This window comes from Solanum lycopersicum, chromosome 4 (genome assembly GCF_036512215.1).
Source record: "Solanum lycopersicum chromosome 4, SLM_r2.1".
Taxonomy (NCBI): Eukaryota; Viridiplantae; Streptophyta; class Magnoliopsida; order Solanales; family Solanaceae; genus Solanum; species Solanum lycopersicum.
Genome location: NC_090803.1, coordinates 66,778,152 through 66,792,479, shown reverse-complemented (window position 1 = coordinate 66,792,479; position 14,328 = coordinate 66,778,152). Strand labels below are relative to the sequence as shown.

Genomic DNA, 14,328 nt, shown 5'->3' with positions numbered 1-14,328 from the left:
CCCCAACATCGGGTGAGACGGGCCCTGCTCTGATACCATGTGAAATTAGGTCTTAGGCCTAACTCACACCCCAAAAGCTAGCTCAAAGGATGGAGGATTGCCCAAGCCTTATAAAGAGTCCACCCATCTCATTAATCACCGATGTGAGACTTTTGTCATTCTTTAACATAAGGTAATAGTAACCTAGTATTAAATATAATCGTAACTAACATGCTATCATGTATTACTATCAGATAATTATATTATCAGCGTGTATAATTTAAATTTAGAATAATACTACTAGGCCAGCCAATCATAAATTAGAGTACTCTAGGGTTTCATTAATTATATTGGTAGGACATGCCACATTATAAAATTACAAAACCAACAAATAACACACTCATCAGTTATATTCACTATTTAAACATCATATGATACAATATTAATTCACTGTTTTTGTCCATTTTTATTATTTTTTTAATGGTCATTCTTTTTCTTCTAGTTTGGATCCTCATTCAACATGCAATGCCACTTGTCTGGGCTGATTGAGCTTGTTGATTTTCTTTTTGATTGTTTATTCTGATTGACATTTGGTTTTGTAGTATGACAACATAACTTAATATACTATTCATGATTGATTCAAAGGGGTCGATGTCAAAATCTGTCCATAAAATTATGTTCGTCTCGATTCATACTAGACAGGGTTAATAATATTACTGATCATTTATTTTATTGACTAGATTCATTTTAACTTGTTTAGAGCGACTTATTTTAAAATTGTTCTAATATATATTTTATATAGTCATGATATAAGACAAAAGCTTATCAAATACTCAAGCAAATTATAAAATACCAAGCTTTAATTTCTAAATTTACTAAGACTTCGATAGGTTTGGTTTGATCCGATTTTTGCTCGATTTAACCTAACTTGCTTCAAATCAAATAATATTTAAGCAAATTAACAATTCGTCTACTTATTAGCTCAATTTATTTTGATATTCTCTTATTCAACTCAATCCATTTGTTTAAGACTAATTGATAATATAGGCAGAACTAAATAAATTATATATTTCATTTCAATCAAGATGTCTCTTCAATCTCCAACCAAGTCATATTTGAGGTATAAAGATTTTATAATTCATGTTTCTCTGCCACACACATAGAAAAAGTAATAATCAGAAACTAATAGAAGTATATGTTGTTCTTGTGAAATTATTTCTTAGGCCTATCTCACGCTCTAAAAGTTAGCTCAAAGGGTGGAGGATTGCCCAAGCCTTATAAGGAGTCCGTCCATCTCATTAACTACCGATATGAGATTTTTGTCATTCTCCAACTCCCCACCTCACGCCCAGTACTTAACAGTTGGTGCGTGGACAATTTTAATTTCTGGGGGTCCAACATCGGGTGAGACGGGTCGTGCTCTGATACCATGTAAAATTAGGCCTAACACTTAATTCAACAACTGTGATATATCATAAAAACAATAACCAGTTATGAATCAATAAGGTTCAGAATTCATAAATTTAAATTATACATGAATGTGAACTTGTTGTTGAGTCGAGAGTGTACCATAAAGAGTTTCTCTATCTTTACAAGATATGTATATACATTATCTTCCTTAAACTTCACCGAAAAGTTCTTTTAGGTAAGCCATTATTTCTAGACAAAACGTGTGTAGAGATAAATAGAACAATTAATATACGTATATATATAGTATAATTTTTCGATAAATAATTGAAATAAACACTTAGGTCCCTAATTCAACCCCTGCTGACAGCTGCTTAATTGAACATATATAAAACATCATTAATTTGAACATGAATCTAGCTGGCTAATTGATAAATTAAAAATTAGGTCAAATATTCAAATAATTGATCGACAAGTCCATCTCCTATATGTTTTCATAATTTTTGTGTGACATTGTCATCATGTGTCAAATGTTTTTTCTGTTTGAGTGGTTGCACTCATCACATGATCATGATTCTTTTTCCAAACAATTTTTGTCTAACTTAATTAATTGGATATTGGACTATGCTACAAAATTAAACTCAAATTAACGTAAATGTTTTAAGTTGATTAGACTAATGCGCATGCTTCATATAATTATTTCTACGAGACAAAATTGAGAATAATACTTTCTATTTTTTTCGTTATGGTCAAAATTTTCTACAATAGTAACATTTAATATGATAAATGTTAGCAGATACAAACAAAAACATGTAATAGTATTACTTTTCGTACCTTGTTTGGCTATAAACGAAAATAAGATACTTGTTAAATTTAAAATCTCAATTGATTTATATATATGATATTGACAAAAAAATATATTTCTAAATTTTCAGCAAAAGGATATTCAATACCTTCCTTGCATTGCTTAATAATTGACTCTTTTATCTCACCTCAAGTAGCAATTACACGTGCATTCAGTAATTTTGAAAAAATTATGTATATATAAATTTAATTTTGATACTGACAAAAATTATGATAGAAGTAATTAACAGTGCACCTATTAAAAATAGTAGAGTGTTATTTTGTTGTTGATATAAGCTAAAAAATTCATCTACGGAATCTAGATTTGAATCCAGATAGAATAGTAAAATAAATATCATTACTGTTATAGATATAATGTTACTATAGAATAGTAAAATATATTACAGTAGATAAATTAATTGCATTAAAGTTACAAAGCTGACTAGGAAAGTAAAATTTTTGCAAAGAACTTTTGATGTTCAGTCACATTCCATGCACCCCCATGTGGTAAATTACTTTTTTTGTGATTTATTTTTTATTTTTTACGAGTTTTTTTTTTTTCTTTCTGATAATGGTACCCCTAAAGTTGCACAAGATATTATTTTTATGCAATAATATTTTATGCAAAAACTTTATAATAAGTAGAGAAAAAGAGAAGAATCAAATCTAAGGAAGAATAATTGGTGTAAGTGAAAGGTAGAAGCAACAGAAAAGTGAAGAGATTCTTCTCCTGTTTTATTTAATATTATCAATAGCTTTTGAGTAAGATATTAAAGTTGAAAATTTATTTTTTTTAAAATATATTTTTGCACTTTGCATCTATAGGTTCCTGTTATGCCTCTTGCTTTGCACTTTTGTCTGACAAAAGTATTGAAGAAATCATTATAACGAAATGGATTCGGTGTTGCGAATGAGATTGTTTTTTTCTTAATCAGATATCTTTAATTCAAGTTTTGAATATATATATATATATATAAGTTCCTTCGTAGGGAGCAATCCCTCCTCTCCTTCTGAATGAAGTCCTACATAACGCGAATTCAGAATAATCAAGCTTCCTCATGAGCATCAGATAACGAAATGAATTTTTTTAAAAAAAAAAGAAGACTTGAATTGTTCTCCTTTTTCCTTTAAAGTAATTAAATAATTATATATTCATGTAACTCAAGAGAACAAAAAATGACACAATGATGGATAAAAACAATTGGGGTCAGTTCCAACTCATTAGCAGTATATGAGTTGTTTTCATTCCCTTGAAAAAAAAGGATATTTAAAGACAATTACTTTAATTAATTAGTAATTAATTAACAAAGACAAAAGAAAAGATAAAAAGCAGAGGAAAAAAACTTTAGCTTAAAAGGGTTTAGTTTTCTTATTTTGGTTAAGTTTGAAGCTAACTTTTTCTTTTTAGCATGATGTTTTAAAGACTTGAATTTAGGATCTTTGTCTCGAATTATTTAATATAGAGATTAAAAATAAGGATTAAAGGATCAAATATGAGTCACATCAATATTGTAAATTTTTATTTTGTATTTATAAGTGAATAAGTTTTTTTTTTTTTTACATTTTTTCCTAGAAAGACATATATCAGTTAGTTATTCATATATTATTTAAAACTTTTTTTTTATCAATTTTAGAAATTAAATACCTCTCCGTAGGTCCATAAAAATTTGTTTTATTCAATATCAAATAAGTAAATAAACCACGTTTAATTAATTTCATATAGTCACATAAATCATAAATGCATGAATATGATGTACCAAAATATTTGTGGTTTATAATAGAATAGAATAAAGAGAGAAAAATACAAAAACTTACCTTTGTCACATACTGCCCAAGTCGATGCACAAGACTCTAAAATAAAATGTTTTGTAAAAAAATTATCAATATATTTAAAATTATATCTTGATAACTCTCTAAAACGCTTATAGTATCATTATGAATATTCAAATTAAAATTATAAAAACCTAGAAATAATATATACTCAATTGCAATAAGATAAAGTTGTATTTATTATACCGAAACGATATTTATGCGCAGATAATTATATTATAAAATGAGAATAATATCTAATAAAATTTTATTAATTACAACGACTAATAATATATGTAAAGATAACTCAACGAAGTGAACGATTGGACAAATATCAACCTAATAAATTACTATATATAAAGATGATTTAAATTTGTTTTTTAATTGAATTTATTCTTTCATATCAATTATTGGGCCCTAGAATTGATCCTCCCCAATTTTAAAATGCTCCAATTGGGTGTAAATCATCTAATTATACTATTTAGATTTGTTTCCTAAATTAATGCATTAGAATTTTATGTCTATCCTAAACACTAACCCCATCACTAGTATTTTAGACTATATTGACAAAAATTAAATTAAAAAAACATTACGTAAACATAAGTCCACTTGGAAGATACTGCAAACATCATAATTCATAAATATGGTCAAATAATTTATCTCTTTTTTTTTCTATTATTGCCTCTTTCATGGGGAATATTTTTTGTTATTATAATTCATTAATTTTTTTTTTAAAGGGTGCACTAATTTCTTGAATTTCTTTCTAACGGTTATTATGTGCACCCCTACCCTCTTTTTATAATATACTTTTTATAGGGCTTTTCAACCATTCAATATGATTTTTTGGGAAATCGCTTTTGTTAAAACTTAAACAATAATTGTAGTCGTTTTTGTTTATCTATTTTTTTAAAATAACCTTAACTATAGTATGTAAAATCGGTCTATATGTCATGAATCGTTCCATTATCACTTTGATGAATCATTTTCCACTTATAATTTTAGAGTTTTAGAATAAATTCTTGTCTTATTCCTTATTTGGTTATTAATCGTGTAAGATTATAAAGTTTATCTATATACTACAAATGATCTCATTATCACTCTGATGAATCATCTTCCACGTTTAATTTAAAAAGTTTTAGAATATATTCTTGCTTGATTCCTTAATTTGTTCATTTAGTGTGTTTTCCACTAAAAACAAGATGAATTTACATGAGGATTTCTTCCCAAAGATATAATGTTGAGTTGGATAATGATAATAATATTATTTTAAGTATAATTTGATTATGAAAGCTTTAAAAACTTTATTCTAAGAGCAATAAATGAAAAAATAGACAAAACCTATATGACCCTTTTTTTCCCCCCACACTACATACACCTATATGACTAGCTAGATGTATAATTTATAGTTAAAATACAAATGATGATAGATAATTATGCTAAAATATACACATTAACTGTCATAATCTTCAACTTGAATTATCCATCAAAGGGGTCAAAATCCTTAGATTTTCTTCTATTTTTAATCAGATTTTATTTTGGTATCTTTTTTAATTTCAGGGCATAATATTGGTAACGAATCATTTATATGATGACATAGACATTAATTGGATATTAGCAAATAGCAAGATGCCTATATAAGAATGAAATTAAAAATTACCTAATTTTGTATGTGACATTGATTTAATTATTTTAATAATAATTAACCAAAAATAATTCATTCAAATCTTACCTGGAATGTACGTCAGGACTAGTAAATGAGTATCGACGTATTTATAAACAAGATTAAATAATTATAATATTAACTAATCACTTCCCTTTAACATTATTTAATAAAAGATTTTTTTTTAAAAAAAAAAAAACCATGTTGGTCTTATATTAGATACAAATTCAATAATTTTTGCTTTATATCTGGAATGAAACGTCTTGGTCATTCACCATTCGATTGAGTCAAATTAATTAATTTTAATCGTTGATCAAATCAAGACGTATAATTTGGATTAAGACTAATGTTTTGTTATGTCCTTTATGTTTGTTACTCCAGAACATGAAACATTACATATGTTCAATGTACTTACATCAAATTAATTAGCCACTATGTGTTGTCGTTAATTGTGTTCTAATCATACTTGATTAATTTAACCATCTGAATATTAGGACCTATAAATGTTTATCAAATTCTTCTATTGACAAAGACTAATTAAGAAACAAATTTGTGGTGGTTATGGAGGAACTAAAAGAAACAATGAAGTTACATCATTTTCTTTACTAACAAACAGAAACAAGTAGTTGAAAATAATAAATTCAAGATGGGCCAAGGATTCACATTAATAATTCTACATACTATTCTTAGAATTTGGTCTTTGATTCACACGTGATACACCTGCAACGCACGTGATCGTCAGAAACTGATAAATAAAAAATGGGTCCAGAGATTTATATTTAAAACGATATATACGTAACACATTTATTGATAATCACATACTTTGGCATTGGGTGGATGTTAGCTAAGGGCATCACCTCTAAAAATGAATCTTGTAATACTTGAATTTAAATTTATTAGTCAGACACCAATATTGATATCGATAGCAAAACAAAATGAATGAGACTCATACATATTGATTATAGCACATTTATGTTGAAGTCCACAAAACCTAACTTAGTAGGTATTTTGGAAAGAGCCATATCTAATTGTATCCACTTGCGTCTAATAACAAGTTCTTTTTTTATTGTATATATATATACATATATTTGGAAGAAAACTCAAAAGTCCTCTTAGGTTTTGGTCAATATACTTTAGGCAACTCATGAAATTTGGAAAATCTTTTAGTGATTTTTTTTGGGTGGGGTGGAGGGGGGGGGGGGGAGGGGTTAATTAACTAGATATATGTACTAACACCATATGTTTTATATAATCGTATACTAAAAAGTAAATTTTGTAATCTTAAAATTACTTATTACTTAAATAATGTAGTATAATGTTATAAAAAACTGCGTTATTATTGATAAATTTGTTTATATCGAGTGAAATAATTTCATAATGTAAAAGTTATTTAATATGTCATTATATTTAGTGTAAAAATTATTTATTATATCATTATATATAAGTTAAAACTTTTGAATTTGATAGTATACGAGCTTAATTATAACAAAAGTATGGCTTAGAAGGTAGGACACGTTAATAATTAAGCAGTCAAAGTATGTATACATTAATTATTATACATATACTATATATCTCAACAAGTGGACCTAATTATTGTCACAAATATTGCAGTTGGTCAATTATTTGAAATCTAACAATAGCCAACTATTGAAGACGTAGACTCAATCTAATACGTACTCAACAAGTTCTTCTACTGTTCATACATAACTACTTTTTTTTTTTTTTGTTGTTGTTGATAATTATGGTATTACGAGAGAAAAATCGTATAATATTTTTTTCTCCAAAACTCAAATTTAATACTTCATACTCGTTCTTCTCCCACTTAATTGTTTTTTGATGATATTTGATAAGATTGATATTTTGAAGTATTTATATATACGATATATAAACAACAATTAGAATTATGGTATAGTAATAAATAATTCATCTGTAATTAGATATTTTGAATTTAAGCTTTAAGTATGATATTGTATTTTCTGTTTAATTGAGTCTTTTCGTAATTATCAACAATTAGGCACCACTAGTTTCTAATTTTTAACCTGATTAAGCAATTAAATTAGTAAGACAGATCCATAATCAATGCTTAGATTTCCTTCGTGTGTTTTATGGCTTTATTAATTCAATCCATATGTTCATCAATCATCATTAACTTAATATTTCTTCCTTCAGTTCAGGGAAGATAGACACTAATCAATTAGTATTAATTAATTTATTAAATGGAGGTCTAATTTCTTACTATTAATTAGTTCCAAATACTATAATGCAACTCTAGGCTATTATTGCCTAGCACCAATGTCCTCAATATTTTATTAATATATTACCTTATGAACATCATTTACACATTAAAAAAGAAAAAAATGACAAAAATTTCATCTTTCATTTTTTTTTCTTTGTCAATATCCCCTATTAGTTTTATAAATTTCATAATTTCTCTTTTTCACGTATTCTATTAATATATTTCACGCATTAAATTAATGTATCTCGCGTATCAGATTAATGTATTTCGTACATCAGATTAATGTATCTCGCGCATCAATAGTGTATCATGTATAAATATAATGTATCTTACTTAAAGATTAATATATCTCGCGCATCTAATTAATGTATCAACACTTATACTATTGTAGAATTTCTATAACTATAAACTTATAAGGGTCAAATAGTAATTTTACATTAACAATATGTATTTATGTTATTTGCCCTTAAGAAAATATAACAAGAAACCGCAGTCATTAGCCTTTGCACTTATATATATATATAGAAGAGGTAAATCATAGTGAACAAGGCCTATACGATAAGCCCGATGAAAAAATATATATAATATTTCAAACTTGAGATTTAAGACTATCTAAATTTCCACCTCGTTTAATTCGTCGGAAAAACAAAAGAACGGACCCCGTCGAACCAGTACTTCCGCCCACGTGAAGGTTTCCTTGTATGTGTCCCCACAGAGATCCTCCGTATCCCTTAATGGGCCCATTAAAACCCGGGCCCATCAAAGTTCACTCGTGTCAGGCCTCATCCTCGCACGTGACTATTCTCTTCCCATCTTCACTTTCCTCTGTTCTCTATTTTTTTGTCCTATAAATACCCAACTTGTATCTCACATCATAGACAAAATCTCAAATTAAACTCATAAACTTTACTATAAACTTTTTTCTTATTATTTTTTATTTTTAGAAAATATAAACATTTCTTACACCTTCAAATATCTTTTGACGTTATAAATGATTTTCTCTTAAGAATAAATGGATTTTTGAGAATCTTTTGCATGTTTTCGATTTTGGTAAATCTTTAAAGTGTAATCTGTCTTACGTTAGTCCCACGCTTCTGCTGACGATCCTGGTACTTCTCTTCCTGCCACAAGATTTTGTTCCCTTTTCCCAAAGTCGCGGTATTTATTTTAAATTTTAAATCCGTCTCTTTATATACACGAAGAATTTACATCCTTACTCTTTACAATTATGGCTACGAAATTATTGTTAACGTTAGCGATATGTCGCTTAATTGTTACCGTGGGATTTACTTTTAACCCAAATGACCTTTTACGGCTCGGGCTCGATGGTAAGCTCAGCGCAGCTCCAGCCGATTTACAATCCGCTTCGGTGGATTTTGGCGGAGTGTATAGAGCCGAGCCGATGGCGGTTCTACACCCGGCTACATCCGAGGATGTAGCGAGGCTTGTAAAGGCCGCGTACGACTCGGCTCGTGGGTTCACCGTGTCGGCTAGAGGTCATGGACATTCTATAAACGGTCAAGCCATGACGAGAAATGGCGTTGTGGTTCAAATGAGCGGCGGCTTGAAAAATAAGATGTTGACTATTTCGGAGAAATTCATGTACGCTGATGTTTGGGGTGGAGAATTATGGATTGATGTGTTGACGTCCACATTAGAATATGGTCTCGCACCGAAATCATGGACTGATTATTTGTACTTAACTGTGGGTGGTACTCTCTCTAATGCTGGAATTAGTGGTCAAGCTTTTAATCATGGCCCTCAAATTAGCAATATCCACGAACTCGATGTTGTTACAGGTACGATTAACTTTTTTTACACTGTCAGCGTATATATTTAGCTCATTTTTCCATAATAGCTATTGTTACGAATGAAAGTGGTTTGCCAGATATGTAACTTTAGAACAATAACATGGGATGTTAGGATAATATTTTGTTTTGTAATATTTTTAGATTTTTTTTTTTTTAACAATACCTTTATTTTTGTGTTAATTATGTACGTACTTCACGAAATTGTGGATGTACTACCACATGGGGTGTTTTGTTTTTAAGCTTAACTACTTATAAGGTATGGTATAATCATTGTAATTAGCAAGTACCAATAATTATGTTAAGATCATTGTCATTATTATTGAGATAAAATTGGAAACAAATTAGTACTATATGATTAATTAGTACCATTTTATCATAATTGATGTGACATATGTTTGAAAACAGGTAAGGGTGAGCTATTGACATGTTCAGAAAAAGAAAATTCTGAGCTGTTTCAAGCCGTTCTTGGTGGATTAGGACAATTTGGGATCATAACAAGAGCAAGAATTGCACTTGAACAAGCTCCTCAAAGGGTATTAATATAGATATATAATTTTTTTTCTCTGAATACGTTATATTAAAATAAAGTCTGTGCACATCTCACTCTTTTCGAACTGACATTATCACTAATAAATATAATATATTGTTATTATTATACTTTACATGGTGGGGTTTTAATTATTTTTTCTTCTTAGTATTAGTTTTTGGACAAAGACACGAAAGGAGGTGGCATAATTCATGACATATGAGATGAAAAATGGGTCCTTTGTATGTAGCTTTTTCCAACTTCATTTTAAAAAAACGTTGTTTTTAAGGCACTGTTAATGTTGACATCACTTTTAATTTCCACAAAGTTATGTTATCATAGAATTATATAGGCTAATGGTCAACGTAAAATTTTATCACTACATGACGAGAATAAATTCTCTAAACTATCTTAATTTTTTTAAGTTACTATTCAGTTCTGCTATTGTTATAGTGTATAAAAGTTAAACTCGTTTATTTAATATGTATGCAGGTGAGGTGGATTCGAGTACTATATTCAAATTTTTCAACATTCACACATGACCAAGAATATTTAATATCATTGCATGGAAAACCAGCTTCACAAAAATTTGATTATGTTGAAGGATTTGTTATAGTTGATGAAGGGTTAATAAACAATTGGAGGTCTTCATTTTTCTCACCAAGTAACCCTGTCAAAGTTTCTTCTCTTAAAGCTGAAGGAGGTGTTTTATATTGCTTGGAAATCACAAAAAATTATCACCTTACAAATGCTGATACCATTGATCAGGTTTGTTCCCACTATATTCTAATCAAAATTATAACAACACCGACAACATACTTAGTATAATTTCACAAAAATAAATTTTACCTCTACTGTAAATATAAGATTAGGATCATGTTAATCCACTGTAACAGATAATCCGCCTTATTCCATATAAAAAGTTTAAAATATGCGTATAACTTTAACTCATATTAAAAGTTATACATATTTTTGCTAAATATATTCTATTGTTGCTACATCATTATTATGTTTTCTTGATAGATTACTTAAGTAAAAAAAAGTTTCTTCTTTTTTTAGTTTAATTAGTTTGTTGATTCCTTCACACATGATGCACACTATTACTAATTTGAAATTAAAAGATGGATAAAGTTGATGATCTATCGATGCTATATAAACTTTAACTTTAATTAGCTCTCTGATTAATGCATGTTTAGTGCGAATAAAGCCTGTAAAGTATACAATTAATATTTTTGCTAATAGGTGGCGATACTATACCTTAGACTCCTATTTTTCTTTCTTTTATTTTACCTACTCAATCTTCTTAGATATTAATAACTTGTACTATAAAATTATTTTATTTTGTATCTGATTATGAATATTTAATTTATTATTTCCCAAATATTATTTCATATTACAATAATAGGCTTTAAATAACTAATTTTATGAAATATTATTTATCTATTCCATGTCGATAGCCAAACGACTTGGATTAGCAAGATTAAGAAATGTGGTATGTTATTTAATTAATTAATTTCTGACATTAGAAAAATAAGAACATTCTACAAAGCTTATCTGTCGTTATTCCTGTTTGGTACATATCCAAAACAATATATTTTTTCAAAAACAAAATATTTTTTTAAAGTATAATTATTTTATTTGATGACAGAATTTTACGTAAAAAGATGGAACACAACATGCACAAGAAAACATGGAAGATCTTCCATAACCTATCAGATCCTAAGATAGAAATTATTTTTTCTAAAAAAAATATTAGTATTATATATTATTATAATATATGATTATTTAATTATATCTAGTGACCACCCACCAATATTTATTCCCTTAAGTCTAATAATTCTGTTAATTTTTTCTATTTTTAATTAGAGTTTGCATTAAAATAAAGATAAAAGTTCATTTTTTTTGTACTTCGATTTTATTATTTAATTTCATACTCTTTTTTTTTTAATGAAAATGCAGGAGATTGAAATATTATTGAAAAAATTAAATTATATTCCAGCTTCGGAGTTCACAACGGACCTTCCTTACGTGGATTTTTTGGACCGGGTTCACAAGGCCGAGTTAAAACTCCGGTCTAAAGGTTTATGGGAAGTGCCACATCCATGGCTAAATTTATTTGTACCAAAATCAAGAATTGCTGAGTTTGATAAAGGAGTATTTAAGGGTATTTTGGGAAACAAAACTAGTGGTCCAATACTCATATACCCTATGAACAAAAACAAGTAAGTTCTCATCCCTTGTAAATTTACTCTTATACCCTTTAAAAATCGTTTCAGAATTTTTGATTCATGAGTTCTAAATATTAAAAACAGTGATCTAGCGAATTCTTAATGAATCGATTAGTTTTTTTTAGTATAAATATGAAATTTAACCAAAACTATCATGTTCTGTCACACTCGTAACTAGTAAAATTAAAGCATGTGCGGTTGTTCTCTCATATAAGTAATCTTTTGTAACATGTTAAAATATGATGATAGTAAAATACAATGATAATATGTATGTTCGTCTCTTCTAATTGAAGTGTATGATTATATTATCTAAAAGCTTAATCTGATAGTAAAAAAACACTCAACTATATGTATTGACATGATATACTTGTACAGTCATCTACCTCTCTTACGTTGATTGTCCTTGCATGCATGCAACAAATTAAAACACTATGTACATGATTTTATGTATAAAGAATATACAATATCGTATATACTTTTGTTGTGCCATTAATTTACTCATCATCATGAGTCATGACACAAACTTTTGTAGAACTAGTGATATGTCTATGTCATGTCATGGAATGCTACTCACAAATTTGGATTATATGTTCATCAGACATCTCACCCAATTTTCTCAATTTTATCGAAAATTACGAAATACGTAAAAGAATCAAATTTTTCAACAAACATTCGTATAGTATATGGTCCATTTGTTAATAATGGTCCCTATAGCTTAAAAGTGTCTACTTTTTCGTGCAGAGTTTTGCTGTAATTTTGTTTTGTTCTAGCTACCAGACAAACAGTAAAATAAAATTGTCTATAGTAAATACGAACAAATCCAATATAGGAATAAAGACAAAGTCAATAAAGTAGGGATCGAGTTGAGAATATAATTGACGCGCGCTTTAAATATATGTTTAGAGGTTCATTCGAGTTTTTTTTATAAAACATATATTATTAATCTATGTATATACAATAGGGTATTGTACTTCTTTGTTTTTTCGTATATATATATATAACTTTTTTTATATTTATAATTTTTTTAAAGAAAAATTCTGATTTAACGACTGTTTCGATATCTCACTCTAATGTTTTGTGGTCAGTGGTTTATTTTTGTTGTTGTATGATAAGTGGCATGTCAAGCTAAACACGTGGCACACATGCATGATTTTCCAGCAAGGATAATTAGAACTATTTTTTTTTTCAAAATAAATCCAACAATGGTCCAAATTAAACATTCAAGATTTTCTTGTCAGGAGGATCTTCCTTAAGGGGACCAATTTTATTTGGCTTGTGTAACATTGTAAAATTATCTTCTTAGTACTATATAGTCCAATTAATACAACAAACTTATTCAACTTTTATCGCTTACGAAAAATTCTGCGTATTTCAGATGGGACGATAGAAGTTCGGTAGTTACACCAGAAGAAGATGTGTTTTACTTGGTCGCGTTTTTGAGGTCAGCATTGGAGAGTGGTGATGAGACGCAAACGTTGGATTACCTAAGTAATCAAAATTATGAAATATTGAAGTTTTGTGAGGACGAAAGTATAAATGTGAAACAATATTTGCCTCATTATGACAATCAAAGAGAATGGAGGGACCATTTTGGAGAAAAATATTGGACAAGATTTCAACAAAGAAAATTAGAATTTGATCCAAGGCATATATTAGCAACCGGCCAAAGGATTTTTATGCCTTCTTTTAATCCTAATATTGCTAATTGGTGACGTTTGATTACCTATTAATTAGTTGGTATTAGTAGTTATTAATTAGGATTTAGAGATTAGTTGAGATCAAAATTAGTTAGTAATAGATTTGATAGGATCATGTTTAGTGTATTTTAT

General features: G+C 28.2%; 1 protein-coding gene across 1 annotated transcript; it reads left to right on the top strand.

Annotated features, from left to right (window-relative positions):
• Nucleotides 1–9,162: 9,162 nt before the first annotated feature.
• CKX4 (cytokinin oxidase/dehydrogenase-like) lies at nucleotides 9,163–14,211 on the top strand. The gene is given in 5 exon segments (NM_001279322.1): nucleotides 9,163–9,733; nucleotides 10,151–10,278; nucleotides 10,764–11,039; nucleotides 12,231–12,493; nucleotides 13,875–14,211. Coding segments are annotated over 5 exon segments (1,575 nt in total).
• Nucleotides 14,212–14,328: the final 117 nt, after the last annotated feature.